This window comes from Stegostoma tigrinum, chromosome 30 (assembly GCF_030684315.1).
Source record: "Stegostoma tigrinum isolate sSteTig4 chromosome 30, sSteTig4.hap1, whole genome shotgun sequence".
Taxonomy (NCBI): domain Eukaryota; kingdom Metazoa; phylum Chordata; class Chondrichthyes; order Orectolobiformes; family Stegostomatidae; genus Stegostoma; species Stegostoma tigrinum.
The window spans coordinates 29,685,067-29,700,886 of record NC_081383.1 but is presented as its reverse complement, the minus strand read 5'-3'; the positions used below and the strand labels follow the sequence as shown (position 1 = coordinate 29,700,886).

The following is a 15,820-nucleotide window of genomic DNA, read 5'->3' as shown; positions in this document are numbered from 1 at the left end:
TTGTGGATGAGGTTGTAGACTTGCTCACCGATTTTCTTCCCCCCCCCCCAGCATTGCATTTGATTGTGGATGTTTCATCACCCTGCTAGGTAATATTGTCAGCGCGGCTCCAGTGAAGTATTGGTGTTCTGTCCCACTTGTTATTTATATGCCTTGGTTTTCTGGGGTGGTTGGCATCACTTCTGGTTCTGTTTTTCGAATGTACATCGGATCCAGTTCGTTGTATTTGTGGAAGGCCAGAGCTCCAGGAATTCTCAGGCCTGTCTCTGGCTTGTGCTAACTATAGACGTGCTGTCTCAGTCGAATTCGGGTCCTCCTTTGAGACCAGTGAGAATTGGTCATATCTCCTTGCTGGCTAGTTGGTATTTGTGTTTCCTAATTGCCAGTTTTCTTATAGTTTGGCCTACACAATATTTCTCTCATACCTTGCATGGTATTTTCTACATTACGTTAGCTTTATTGGTTATGGGTATGGGATCCTTTACACTCATCAGTAGCTGTCACAGGTTGTTAGTTTGTGGGCTACCCTGATACCTAGAGGTCAGAGTAGTCTTGTCATCTCTGAAGTACAGTGGGGTGCCTAGTGTGTCTGGCCATGTTGCCTTGTTGTCGTCAGCCGTGGAGGTAATGGCGGATTGTGCTTTTTGGGTATCCATTTCCTTTTAAAAACTCCGTGTAAGGGCTCCCATTCTGCCTTGTGCAAATTTGGATTTCTGCAGTGTGTTGTGGCTCGTTTGAATAGTGCCCTAATCCAGCTCTGTTTATGGGTGCTGTGGAGATTGTTGGTGTAATTATGTATGTGGTCTGTGTGTGTGACCTTTCTGTATACACTAGCCTGGAGTTCCCTGTTCTTGCATTCTACCATTGTGTGTAGGAAGAGTAGTTGGTTATTGTTTTCTTCTTTTGTGAATTTTATTCTGGTGAGGATGCTGTTTGTGTTGGTGGGTTTCTTCTAGCCTTGCATGTTTGATAATCACGAAGTTGTCATCTATACAGCAGACCCACAGTTTGGGCTGAATAGTGAGTAGTGCCTACCATTCTAACCTTTGCACTCGTGCTTCTGCAATCAGTCTCAATATTGGGGATCCTTTTGGTGTTCCGTAGATTAGTTTGAATATATGGTCATTGAAGGTGAATTGGGTTGTGAGGCACAGATGCTGCAGTTTCAGGGTGCTGTTGGTGTCATGCGGTGCCTGCCTTCCTGATTTCTCCAGAAGTAGGACAATTGTCTTTTTGGCTGGGTCGATGTTTGTGGACGTAAATTGTGCTGTTATTTCGAAGGATATCATTATCACGTCCCCTTCTGTTTTGGTGTCCTTGAGGATGTCGAGGAATTCTTGGGAGGAGTGGAATGAGTCAGTAGTATTGTCCATTAGGTATTTCAGGTTCCATTGTTGTTCTTTGGTGTGCCTGGTAGTGAGACAAGTCAGTCTGAGGGGGACCCCTTGCTTATGTGCCTTTTTAGGGACTCCATTGAAGCAGTGTGTCTTGGATCCCTCTGGCTTCATTTTTTGGTAGTCTGTCTTGCGGATATCTCCTGAGTTGTGCAATTTCTTCTGGGTTATTATTATTGTCTGGTTCTCTAACTGTCATGTTGGGCCTGTCACCATCTGTTGGTAGTTGGCGGTATCTGATAGAGCGTTTAGCTTTCTCGATGTATTGGGCACTGTTTAAAAATTACTGTCATGCATCCTTTATCTGCTGGAGCGATTACAATATTTGCCTTTCTTGACTTTATCTTCTGTGTTGAAAGTGTTCCACTTATCTTTTCTGCTTAGTGTCAGGAGTATTGTCAGTCTGATGGTCTGTTGTATTCCCTCCAAGTAGGAAGTCGGGTTTTTTGGTGTCTGTGGTTATAATTCAATTGCATCCCCGGGCAGTCTTCTCGGTGACGGTAATTGGTTGGCCTGAGATGTTCTTGATCCATGTTTCAGCGTTGGTTGTGTCGTCATTGTGGGTGACTTTGGATAATTTTTCTTGTAGGGCTATTCTTTTCTTTTGTTCTGTTCTTCTATTGTTGTATGGTGTTGGCTTGTTCCAGTGTGATGAGTTATTGGTTGGTTGCATTGGAGCACAGAACAACTGCAGCATGATAAGGGTTATCATTAGTGATGCCCACAACCGCCTCCACAAATACAAGCAGGAAATTTCAAGCCAACAATCTTTGTTCTCTGATGCAACAGACCAAGAAGGGACAACCACATTGGAACAAGCCAACACCATACAACACTGGAAGAACAGAACAAAAAAGAATAATCCTACAAGAAAAACTATCCAAACTCGCCAATAAGACGACACGGACAACACAAAAATGTGGAACAAGAACATCTCAGACCAACCATATACAGATACTGAGAAGTCCATCCTAGTCCGTGGACTGAATTATAACTACAGGAGGAACCAAAAAAAACTGACTTCCTGATTGCATTGGAATCGACACTAAAGAGCAACTGACTCGTGGAGGAAATACAACAGACCATCAGACAGACGGTAGTCCCACGCTGAGCAGAAAACGTTAGCGGAACACATTCGACACAGAAGAAAAGAAAGCCCTGGATAGACTCAAAGACAAACTTCTTTGTAATCGTATCAGCAGATAAAGGATGGATGACAGTGATCTTTAATAGAGCCCAATACATTGAGAAAGCTAAATAATAACTGAAAGAACTGAGGGTGCTGTAAATCAGGAACAAAAACAGAAGTTGCTGGAAAAGTTCAGGTCTGGCAGCATCTGTAAAGAAAACTAAAATCACAGTTAATGTTCAAGGTCCACTGACAGTCTCTCAGAAATGATGGTAGCTTGGAAAACGGCAGCTAATATGCAGAAAATAGGGAGGGCAGTAGGTTAGGGAATAAACAATAGAATAGAGTCCAAAGAGAGAAGAACAGTTGGACAGACAAAAGAGTTGATAACAATCCGGCTGGGAGCGTGAATAGTTGTTAAGGGGGACTATTAGCCTGCCATTACACACCACCTGGCCCCCAAACCCCCACACAAGGCCTTGTAATCACATAATAAAAACCAAAAGCAGATGCTGTAAATCAGCAACAAAAACAGAAGTTGCTGGAAAAGTACAGCAGGTCTGGCAGCATCTGTGAAGGAAAAAAATCAACAGTTAACGTTTTGGGTTTGGTAACCCTTCCTCAACTCTGAGTTCTGAGGAAGGCTCACCGGACCCGAAGCGTTAAAAGACTTTTCCTTCATAGATGCTGCCAGACTTGTTATCTCACAGCCTGCTGTACACACCGCCGGTTGTTTGTGATGAACAGTCCCCATTAACAACTATTCATCCTTCCAACCGGATTGTTATCAGCTCCTTTTCTTTGTCCAACTGTTCTTCTGTCTCTTTCTTTTTTAAGGCTCTATTCTGTCGTTTACTCCCTACTCTCCACCACGCCTCACCCTGGTATTTTTTTGGCATATAAACTGAAGTTTTCCCAGTCATCACCAGCTCTGAGGAGGGGTCACCGGACCCGAAACGTTAACTCTGATTTTTTCTTCACAGGCACTGCCAGACCTGCTGGGCTTTTGTCATTGAGAAAGCTAACCCATTACTAGCAGATATCGACACCTGTTAATGGATGGCGATAGACCCAACACCACAGTTAGAGAACTGGATTATAACAAATCGGAAGAAATCGCACGACTCGGGAGATACCTGCGAGACAGGCCACCAAAAAATGAAGCCAGAGCGATCCAATACATGCTGATTCAATGGACTCCCTAAGGTACACAAGCAAGCGACCCCTCTCAGACTGACTTGTCTCACTACCAGGCACACCAATATACAAACAAGCCAAAGAACTACAATGGAACCTGAAATACTTCATGGACAAGACTGCTGACTCCATCCACTCCTGAGAATTCCTCAACATTTTCAAACACCAAAATAGAAGAGGATGAAATGATGATCTCCTTCAATGCAACAGCACAATTTATGTCCACAACCATCGTCCTAGCCAAAGAGACAATTGCTGTACTTCTGGACAAATCAGGAAGGCAGGCACCCCACAACACCAACAAGGACAGCACCCTGAAACCGCTGCATCTGTGCCTCATAACCCAATTCACCTTCAATGACCAATCTATGGAACACCAAAAGGATCCCCAATATCGGGACTGATTGCAGAAGCAGGAGTGCAAAGGTTAGAACGGTAGGCACTACCTGCTATTCAGCCCAAACTGTGGGTCCACTGTATAGATTACACCTTTGTGATTATCAAATGCGCAAGACTAGAAGAAACCCACCAACGCAAACAGCATCCTCACCAGAATAAAATTGACAAAAGAAGAAGAAAACAATAACCAACTACCCTTCCTACACATAATGGTAGACTGCCAGAACAACCGGGAACTCCAGACTAGCGTATACAGAAAGACCTCACATACAGACTAGATACATAATTACACCAACAATCACCCCAACACCCATAAACAGAGCTGCATCAGTGCTCCATTCAAACAAACCAGAACACATTGCAACAGCCCAAATTTGCACAAAGCAGAATGGAAGCCCTTATACGGAGTTTTTAAAAGAAATGGATAACCAAAAAGTACAATCCACCGTTACCTCCACGACGGACCACAACGAGAAGAGGCAGCGTGGCCAGGCACACTCGGCACCCCACTGTACATCAGAGATGACACAAGACTACTCTGACCACTAGGTATCAGGGTAGCCCACAAACCAACAACAACCTGTGACAGCTACTGATGAGCGTAAAGGATCCCATACCCATAACCAATAAAACTCACGTAACATAGAAAATACCATGCAAGTACTGAGAAATATTATGTGAGCCAAACTGGAAGACAATGGACAATGAGGATCCACGAACACCAGTTAGCCACCAAGCAGTATGACCAATTGTCACTGGTCTCAATACGCATGAATAAAGGACGACCTGAATTTGACTGAGATAGCACATCCATAATTAGGGCAAGTCAAACAGACATTCTAGAGAATTCCTGGAGGCCTGGCCTTCCAACAAACACAACGAACTGGACCTGATATGCAAACCACTGAAAAACAGAACCAGAAGTGGTGCCAACCACCCAGAAAACAAACACATAAATAACAAGCGGTACAGACCACCAACACTTCACCAGAGGCGCACTGACAGTGCTATCTAGCAGGGTGACGAAATGTCTGCAATCAAACACACAGTCCTGGTGAGCAAATCTACAGTCTTGTTAGGGATCGTTTAGAACTGGTTGCAGTACTCAAGTACTCATTCTTGTTAAATGTAATGTTAAATGGATTTTAATCATTGTTTTCGTTTTTGCAGGTTGTTAAATTGCATACCAAATTGGGTAAGCCAATTCCTTCAACAGAGCCAGTTGTGGTAAATTCAACATCAGCTACTGTGAATAAGACAGTGAGCAGTGTCACGACCACAGCCACAGTACCAGCACCAATCCAGATGCCTCCCAAGTCAGCTGCTGCCTTCACTAACAATACAAGCAAGCCACCTGCATTAATAGTGAAGAAACCTGTCACACCTAAAATAACGTTCATTGGTACGTTTTAAGATTTTGAACTTCAGCACATGTCTCGTTTCCTATCCTGTGTGTTCTGGGAAGATTCATTTGATCAACCATTAGTTCATTGCTTTCTCCATATCTCAGTCGGTGGAGCAAAGCTGTGCAACCAGAAAATTCTCTGGTTCAATCTCCAGTCGTAGACTTAATCTTAGAACTGTGAGAGGTGAAGCAATAATATGCTTGCTGATCCTCATCACCTTCCTCTGAATCTCGGGTAGAAACACTATGATAATGGATTTCAGACGGCCCTTTGCTGATGCTGTCTCTTCAAGTCTTACTATATTAACCACCATGGCAGTTTCCTGGAAGGTGCTCATATTATAGTGAATGTTACCTCCAGGGATAAGGAAAAAATTGGTAAGGTAGGGGGAAGCTATCCATCTAACATGTTCTTACAATTATTTTTCGTGCTAAATTCTGTCAGTACATCATTTACAGATTTTGTGGCTTGGAGTTTGAGAAAATAAAACAATTCCACATCCAATTCAAATTTTAGTGGCAAGTCAACTTGTATCATCTGGCAGGGGTAAAATGCAGTCTTGCATTATTGGCTTAATGTAATCTTGTTATTTAATAAGTGGCTGTATCTTTTAACTAGAAAGTTGGAAGTTTTATTTGTACATACAGTTTGTGTGAGAAAGTGGAAGTTGAAGCACTGTGTGGGGTTTGCTTTAGGTCAGTCCATCTGATATTTGCAAGTTACTTAAGAAATATTTCAGGCCTTTCTGAAAACAGCCTACAGATTTGGACTTGACTTGATGTCATGATCATAGCAGGATGTTCTTAAGTTAACTCTCCCTCACACTTGGAACTTCAACATTTAAACAAATTGTTCACAATGAGACTGAATAAATTGTGAAGAGCTCCAGAATATCTCTTTTGTTGGGAGCCTTATCCTTTATAAATATTCTTGTATTGTCCATCATATATGGTAAATAACAAAGGCAACTCCTGGATTGTAGTTATGTCAATGCCAAAAGGTTTTGCACTGGAGTCTCAGCACAACTTGACTTTGGAGTGGCAAGTGAAGTGGGAGCTTTTGTTGCACTCTGGAACCAAGTTGGACCTTAGCTCTGGATTTGCATTGTTTGTACCGTACTACATTTGTAGTACTGGTATATCCTTGAGGAAGGCTTTGTGCCTATTGCAATGTTCTAGGCTTCAGTGTGTGATTCATATGTAATTGCCAGACAAGATGTCCTGGTACGGTGATTGCATGTAGTTTGCATATTAACAAATACGCACTGCAACCTAGCTGCCACTTGAAGAAATTCAAAAATTTCTCTTCTGCGTTCAAAGGAGGAAACAAATTACAGACGATGGGAAACAAAATGGAAGAAGTTAAAGTCCCAAATGCTAAGCCAGAGCCCCAGATGCAGGAATTCAAGCCCGAGCAGACCGCAGCACCAGTGCCAGCTTCCACTATCCCAGCGCAGCTTCAGAACGATGTCCAGCCTGTAGGCCACGATTATGTAGAAGAGGTAGCTATGTCTAAACATGTGAAAAGAATTTACTTATTTTGTACAGGGAAGGGAAGTGTGGTATTCTAAATAATAAAATTTGTGGAACTGAAAGATTTTAATGACTGTTACAATGTTACAGTAAAGTATAAAATAAAGGAGAGGCAGGGGGATCTTGTGGCTTTTTCATTCTCTCTTTAGTACTCTAGCTTACTTCTAACTGTCATTTTCTAGAACATGTTCTTGTTACTAACGCAAACTTTATTCATGCTCTGTTGGGTTGATAATGATTCTCAGGTCAGCAAGGAGGAAGCTTAATCTTAATAGGATCTTTGTTATCTGGAATATAAAATATAAGCAGGAAAAGGAGTATACCATTAAGCTCTTGGAATCTCTTTGCTATTCAATCTGATTCTGGCTGATCTTGTGCCTCAACTCCATTCCCACCTTATGTCTTGATTCCAGAGAGGCAGATTTATCTCTACCTTAACTCTACACAACAATGGAGCATCCACAGACCTGTGGTATGGACAGTTCCAAAGATTTATTGAGTGAACAAATTCCTGTATTTTAGCAGTCTGACATGAGTGCCACCTTAACTGCATGGTGGTTGGAAGAGTGTGGCCAAGGGAGTGGAAAGTGGTGGGGTTCTATCCTAATGGGATATTACTTATAGCAGTATCTACTCATGAAGAATTGTCTGGGTGAGATGCCAGAAAATGCAGGAAACATTTCCCAATGTGAGTACCTTCAAAGAAGGGGGCCAAGCGTGGCGAATGACTCTGCACAATAGCTGTATTAAAAACCTCACTGCTTAGGTGAAGTGTGTTTTAGAAAATGGAGGATATTTCGTCTGGGGAGCAAGTACATTAAATTCCCATTTTAATATTATGTATTCTGTCTTTTATAATATAAATGATAATGTCTACAATTCTAATGGAAATTAGTTATGAGTGAGTTCGCACTGTAATTGAACCCTTCAGCTTTAGTATCATAGTTGTAGTGTGACAAATGTGCACAAACAGCTTTTGTTACAAATGTGGGTGTGCAAATGCATTGATCACTTGACAGTATGCAAAATATTAGATTGGTATTGTTAGCTGACCTGTGGTATTGTACATACCTTCCTGTTAATGTTTTTGCAGTACTGTTCTCTATCTCATTCTGTGTCTTTGCTTTCATGCAGCTTGATTGTATAATGTCACTGCCAATGGCTTCATTAGTGAGGGTATTACCTGAAATATATATCCCTTGGCTATTCCCTTTTCTTCCCCCTTCCTCCATTCAAAATGTCAGTCCCTTATGACATTGTTTAATTTATTCTTCTTCGTACCATTTAACTATTATTCTTTACATTCCCTCAATCCTTTTATTTTTCACCAGCCCTCCCAATTTCTCTTTTGTGGTCTCTCACTTATTAAACCTCCAAACATTCCCTCTGGCCTCCTTGGAGGGAATGACCGGAAATCATCATATCATCTTTCCTTACTGTGTCAATTCCGTACATCCCTTCTCCCACCACTCGCTTCTTTCCCCCCACCCTGAGGATTTGTTGTTTTGCACTTCAAAAAAATTAATTCTAAATAGTTGAGGCATTCCTCGTCCTTGATGGTGTCAACAATTAGAGCTCAAAAATATAAGCTGTTATAATTAATGTTTTATTTCTGTCATAACACTGGTTCGATTCTTACTTGGCTTCAAAACCTAAACGTTTTTGAAAGTTAAATTCATAGAGGCAATTTCTAAAGCACAGGTTTGTGTTCATAACACAATTATTTTTTAAAAATTCTCTAAAGCTTTTAAACTTATCCTGTAATCTCAAATACTTTTTGAATATTTTGAGCAGCCTTGAAGAAGCTAGAGAAGAAAGCATTTCTTCTACCTGATTGAACATACTGTTGCCTCAAATTGTGCCTGCTTGACATGTTGTGACTGCACAATCCCAATTCACTTTACAATATTACAGCTCTGGACAAACCAGCCACCACCAGGCCCAGGGCTTTTAGCAGAGCCTGTGGCCTTTACGTCAAAAAATTAAATTTAGGCACTAAAAGTCATGTTAATATTTATATTTGACCATGTTATGAAATGTTCAGAAGTTTTGATATTATACAAAATATTTTGTTTGAAGTCTTATTTTGGCTAGCAGGAATTGCAATTGCAGGAGGAAAAGGCTAATTTGAAATAAATTAAGCCATGTTGACAGGCTTAGGATCCCAGAAGTTTGATTGCACAGTTACTGTTGTGTTTGAGTCTCCTTCCACAACTGTGACAATGGGAATTTGCTCAAAATTAAGAAAAGTAGGTAAAATGTGGCAGGTGATTATGTAGGATATTCAGAAGTTATGTTGCTGTTGTATTTTTTTGATGTATCACAGATTTTACCAGAGTTTGTCTAAATGCATTACTGTTTGGCCTGCCCAAGCTAACCTTCCAACTTGTTTATGAAGTTTCTTATGTACTTCATTTAGGTCCGGAACGATGAAGGAAAAGTGATTCGATTTCACTGTAAGCTTTGTGAATGTAGTTTCAATGATCCTAATGCAAAGGATATGCATTTAAAAGGTCGTAGGCATAGGCTGCAATACAAGGTAAGTACTTAAGTATCTTATGTTTTAATGCAGCAACGTACTTAAGTTTTCTTGTGTTGGAATCTTTCGGTATTGGCCAGTATTGTATATGGGGCACGGGTGCTTGCTTCACTTTTAGTTGAAGCATAATGGTATGAAGATTATACACGTCTTTATAAGGATTATTGTTGAACTGTAAACAGTACTTGTATTTATATTGGAAAATAGGTAGGTTGAGTGCAGAATTAGAAATGTTCTGGTCTGTTTGAAGTGGTTTATTAGGTGAAGCTCTGCTTTAGAGTTGAGTGCTAGCAGTGGGCTGTATTCCAGTACTTACAAAAATAAAGCATTGCACAGGCATTAGAAGGAGAAGATTGTCTCTGTCTCTGTTTCATCCCTCATCAAATTCCATGGATCTTTGGATGCAGCTTTCAGTATTGAGCCAGTGATGTAAATTTGCATGTAAAGGCTGTGCTGCTATTTTGTGTTGAAATGTAAGCACGCTGGAAATTTGGCTGAGGAGTAAAGTTAGATTGAAGTACTGATTTTTAGGCCTGTTTTGTCCACTGCTTGATTACTGTTCATTACAGCAATGGCAAATGGATTAAACGTGTCACCAAAAGAAGTCCTAATCTTTTCAAGAAACCCCTAAACCTGCAAGCTTAATGACTTTGGAATTTGCTTTGTATAAGAGAATTTTGAGCTGAATGGTACTTCAGGATCAAGTACAGAGAGTTCTAAATTAAGTACCAACCTGTTAATAGACTAATCCAAGCTGTGAGACCATTGAGCTGTTTCATACTCTGAAACCTGTATTTGCAGTAGTTTAACCATTCATGCATGAGGTCTGTTTGAACAGATTTTTACATTCTTTGCTTCTATCTAAATATTTGCTAAGTTTTGGCTGGTGATATTCCAAAAGCATTGTGAATTCCCTGATTGTTCAGCATCTCTCTCAATATTCTCTGCTGTATGTCTCCTATGAGGACAAGGCAATAGGCACATAGGAACATGACACCTCCATAGTTTCCTTCCAATTCTCTCACCACCCTCATTTTGAAGTAAATCACCACCATTCTTCCTGCGTTTGAGTCAAAATCTTGAAACTGCCTCCCAAATAGCACTATGCATGTATCCTCACCATATGAGTTACCACTCCAGAAAGCGGATCACCACTTTCTCACAAGCAGTTAGTAAAGGTCAATAAATGCTGGCTTTGTCCTGTAAAAGAGTGAAAAAATTTTGTCTCATCACATGTTAATCTTGGTTCAATAATGTCTTTGGTTAGATCTGTACAATGTACAGTTGGGCCTATACCTGTTTGGACTGTACATGTGTATTTTCAAGCATAAGTCATACACAAATAAAATTGCTTTGGTTTACTTGAATGGTGGAGTGTTACATTGGAGTAAAATTTTGGGAATAATTTGGGGTGTTTAGTTTTAGATGTAAAGGCCCAAACAAGAACTGCTGAAATTAAAGCAGGGCAACTAACATGAAAGGGATTTGCTGTATAATTGTTCGAGTGGATTCCAGTCAGTCACACCTGAAGCATTTAGGCTGGGTCTTTCCCTTTCAGATGTTTGTTGTACCTCTGCCGTTTTCTGTTGGATTTTTTGGAATTTATAGTTTTCTGTATTTCAAGCAAGGGGAAATCTGGTTGAAGTAAGTACAGGCTTAGAAAAGAGCTTGGATTAAATTTGGTTAAAAGATTTTAAAATTGATGGACTGTTGATCTTTCTGCTACGTGTGTTTAATTTCTGATGTGTAAGCATTTTTTCTCGTTCCTATTTTACTTTTCAATCCAGCAAACCAAGCGGAAGGCAAATTGTTTTTTATTATGCTGCAATAATGCTTACTCTCTCTACTTAAAGAAAAAAGTGAATCCAGACCTTCAGGTTGAAATAAAACCAAGTATCCGAGCCAGGAAAATCCATGAGGAGAAGATGAGAAAACAAATGCAGAAGGAGGAATACTGGAGAAGGAGAGAGGAGGAGGAGCGTTGGCGAATGGAAATGAGGTTAACATGGGCATTTTGGCCTGGAAACTGATCCTCAAATGGGAATAATTTCAGCAGAACTTTGGCAGCATTTTATCTGTCATGTTTCTTGCATGACTGCTAGAATTCAATGAATCAAAAGTTTTTAGCAATTCCTTATCAGGAATTTATTTTAAAATTAAGCAACACTAATTCCCTTGTATAAGTTTTTGATAAAGGTGGTGAGTGGAGCTGGTGAAGCAGCAGAAATCCTTTAGCCTTGCTAGTCAAAGCAGCCACTTCCTTTACATGTCTTGCTATACACTGAATATTGTGATCTTGCTTTTGAATCAGAGAAATCTGAAATGGTCTTTCTGTACTTTGTGCAACATGGAATGCACTTGGACTGAAGAGTTGCTTCCACATTAGCGTATCAACACTTATGCAGCAGAAGCTGGAATAGACTGTCAGTCTTCTGCGCATTCATGCAACCCTGCTTTGTAAATGATTGCCAGAAGCTGCAGCGCAAGGTTGTTTAGACTTGTACTGGGGAAAAATTGGACGCTTCAATAGTTCTGTGGAAATTCCAGGAATAACTAAATCCTGATTTCCTACAAAAAAGTACTTCGGAGCTCTTCAACCAGGAACACAGAAATTAGATTAATTGATCACTCATTTCTTAGCTGTCTGTGGAACATTTGTGTGTAAAATGACTGCCATGTTCACCTACTCAGTGACTACACTTCAAATTAGTTCATTACATGTGAAATGCTTTATAAGTTTGAGAAATTCAGCAAGAGGTGCATCTGTGTTTCTGATGTCCTCTGTCCTATGTTTTCAGGCGGTATGAAGAAGAGATGTACTGGAGGAGAGTGGAGGAAGAACACATTTATTGGGAGGAGCAACGTCGCAGATTAACACCTGACTGGCACCCACCACCGCTCATGGGAAGATTGGGCATGCCGCAAGCACCTACACCCTTGGTAGGTTTGAACTTGTAGCATTTCAAGCACATTTAAACAAAGAAGCCCCTTAATTGGGCAAAATTGAGCACATTTTATGCCATAGTAACTTTTTAAATCACAAATTACCCTTATCAAAATGACAGGGAGATATAAAGTGTTACCTCTGAAGACAGTTAACTTTTTGGGCACTGTAGTCAGTAAAATTAAATCTTCTATACGTATTTAAATATTGTTAAAACTGTTACTAGAATTTTGTCCCTTTTCTCACTACTTCATCCCCATCTTTTCAGAGTAAGTAAAAAGGAGTCATAAATCTACTTCAACAATGATCTTTACTACATAAGGAAACCTTTCTTGAATCAGTCATTGTCACTTTGTGCAAACAGAAGCATTAAGTATATGTCATTAAATGGAAGAGCATGACTGCTTCAAGAAGAATACTGTCCAAACTTTCACTTATTGTATTGCTCCTGTTGTGTTCTGAATCATTTGTTTACTTGTTATTGTAAGCGAAGGGCATAATTGGTTCTAGGTTTCTGCTTCTGCTCATAATCCAATGATCCCTACTGCCAAAGTATTTGTGGCTAATGGATGAGGAAAGTGTTCCTGTTAAACTGGATGGGCGCACAACCATGCAGCAGCCTGGAAGATGATCTATTAATCTTGCCCTGTAATAAAGACTGTGCAATAAAACTTTCAAATAACTGCACTTTGAAACCTAGCCCCTTGCAAAGTGTACATTGTAAAGGGAGCATTAAGGCTTAGTTGCTTCTCTAAATTGAATAGATTATAACACTTGCTTTCAAGGTTTCTTCCAATAACTAATTGAATAGAATTGATTTGAGGCGTGATCATTGGGAGAAAAGAGTGACTGCAAATGCTGCTGTTTTCCAAAAGAGAGTTGACACCTGTGAGAAGGGACAGGGTGGGAAATTGGACTTGCAGCATAACGAAGAAAGTAGAATGTTTAAATAAAGTGGAGAAGCAATTGGAAAAATGTTTTAGTTGAGCTGTTGTGAAGCAGAGTGCATACATATTGGGGAATAAAATATGGCAATAGCCAGCATCATCTAAATGCTCTGTATAACATTTTTCCCAAATGTGCAGAGAAAATGTATTGAATATTGTTTGCTCTAGTGTAATATCTCCTCGTGCTGAGAGAAATCCTCTCTTCTTTTGGAGCAGAGACCTGAAGTTCCTGTTTGTTTCCCAGGTTCATTGTCTCGCCGCTTCCAAAGCGGGTAAGGGGCTCATAATTCATATTTGATTATAAAATGACAACCAAAGTTGCTACAGCCTGCTTTGCAGCACTGTATTAAATGTTCACACAGCTTCTTTTTCTTATTGCAGGAGGCTCTGAGATGTAGTTGATCAAAGTTGTATACTAATGATTATGTTAACTGTTTCAGCCTCCCCGCCGCCCTGATTCCTCAGATGACCGTTACATCATGACAAAACATGCTAGCATTTATCCCACCGAGGAAGAATTACAGGCCGTGCAGAGGATTGTCTCTCAAACAGAGCGGGCTCTCAAACTTGTGTCAGATGTTATTTCTGACCAAGAAGGTCTTAAAGACGGAGAAAATAAAGAGAAGGGGTAAGAAATCTGAGACTAAGATCGAATAAAACAGGACAGCAACATTTTGTAATATTGCCAAAAATTGGTTTATAGGTTTATTTATGCCAGCTTTTACATTGGTGCGATTTTAGGTTAGACATAGAACTTGCACTTATGCAGTGCTAAAATTTGAGTGCTTCAGAACTGACTTACGATAATTAATGTGTAAGCAAGTCTCATTGCAAAATTCCAACTTCAACAAAGTAATGAATAACCAATTGATCGCTTTGTTTAAAAATAAAAGATGCTTGTTTTTATATAGCACCTTTCACAACCTTGGGCCATCCTAAAACTACTCATAGCCAGTTAAATACATTTGAAGTGTAGTCACTGTTGTAATGCATGAAATATGGTAGCTAATTTGAGCACAAGAAGTTTCCACAACCAGCAATGCGATGTTGATCAAATAACATGCTTTTATGATTTTAATGTGTGGCTCACTATTGTCCAGGATTCTGGAGAGAACTGCAATGCTCCTCTTAAAAATAATACAACAGGATATTTTACGTCCACCTCAATGAGCAGGCAGCAATTTGTTTTCACCTGTTTCTGAAAATGCAACTTTCTGTTAGTGGTACAATGAATTACCAGCTTAGATCTTTATGCTCAAGTCTATGGAGTGGGATTGAACCCACAATCTTCCAACTTTGGAGAGAGTGCTATCAACTAAACTGGCACTTGCTGATATTGATTAAGGGAAAAATTTTGCAAGGAGATTTTCCAGCTCCTTTTCTAGTTGTACCATGAAACCTTTGTCCACCTGAATGGGTAGGTGTGACCCTGTACTTAATTGCTGAATGCCAATGCAGCACTTTCTCTAATGTACAGACTGGAATTTAAATCCACAACTTCCCAACCTCAGGCAGCGTGTTATCTTTGAGTTGAGTAAAGTTAAGCAGATTAATCCCCCCGATTATGATTTCCTGTTCGGGAATTGGATGCATCATCATAGGAAAATATTCGTGTTTCATCCCATGAGATGTGTTCCTGTGTTGCAATAGTGGTTCATTGGACATTATATTGCTGTTCACTGCTGTGTTTGGACGCTGTTCAATGGGTCTTCGGTGTCGCATAATTGTACAGCACAGCAAGAGGCCTTTTGCTGCTGTGCTGGCCAATTTAGTCCCACGCTCTAACTTCTCCTTATTTTATTCATGGGAAGTGGGTATAACCGGCTGAGCCAACTTTTATTGCCCATCGCTAGTTGCTGTTGAGAAGGTGATATGAGCTGCTGTCTTGAACTCTTGCAGCCCCTTTTGGTATTGGTATTGTCACAGTGCTGTTAAGGAGGGAGTTCCAAGATTTTGACCCAACAACAGTATAGAAACGGTTTATCTACTACCCTTGTCCTTCCAATTGGCAATGGTTATGGCTTTGGAATGTGCTGTATAAGGTGTTTGGTGAATTTCTGCAATCCATCAAATAGATGGTACACAGTGCTGCTACGGAGGGTCAGTGGAGAGAGTAAATGTCTGTGGTTCTGTACAAGTTAGGCAAGTTGCTTTGCCTGAAAGTTGTTAAACTGCTTAAGTGTTGTTGGAGCTGCACTCATCCAAAGGCAAGTGAGGAATGTCCCATCATACTCCTTGTAGATGTTGTGACAAACTTGGACTGCCAGTAGCAACATTCCTTTTCGACTGTGCAGCTGCACGCGCATTGACTTCACTACTGCACAGGGCTTCAG

At 40.3% G+C, this 15,820-nt stretch overlaps 1 protein-coding gene across 8 annotated transcripts in view; it reads left to right on the top strand.

Annotated features, from left to right (window-relative positions):
- Positions 1–15,820, top strand: part of LOC125465891 (zinc finger RNA-binding protein-like) — a 71,306-nt gene that overhangs the window by 38,469 nt on the left and 17,017 nt on the right. For all 8 annotated transcript variants that reach the window (XM_048559853.2, XM_048559852.2, XM_048559849.2 and 5 more), the window contains 6 exons: positions 5,290–5,521; positions 6,845–7,026; positions 9,477–9,596; positions 11,450–11,595; positions 12,395–12,536; positions 13,928–14,115. In XM_048559853.2, coding sequence (XP_048415810.1) covers positions 5,290–5,521; positions 6,845–7,026; positions 9,477–9,596; positions 11,450–11,595; positions 12,395–12,536; positions 13,928–14,115 — 1,010 coding nt within the window. The remainder of the gene's footprint in view (positions 1–5,289; positions 5,522–6,844; positions 7,027–9,476; positions 9,597–11,449; positions 11,596–12,394; positions 12,537–13,927; positions 14,116–15,820) is intronic.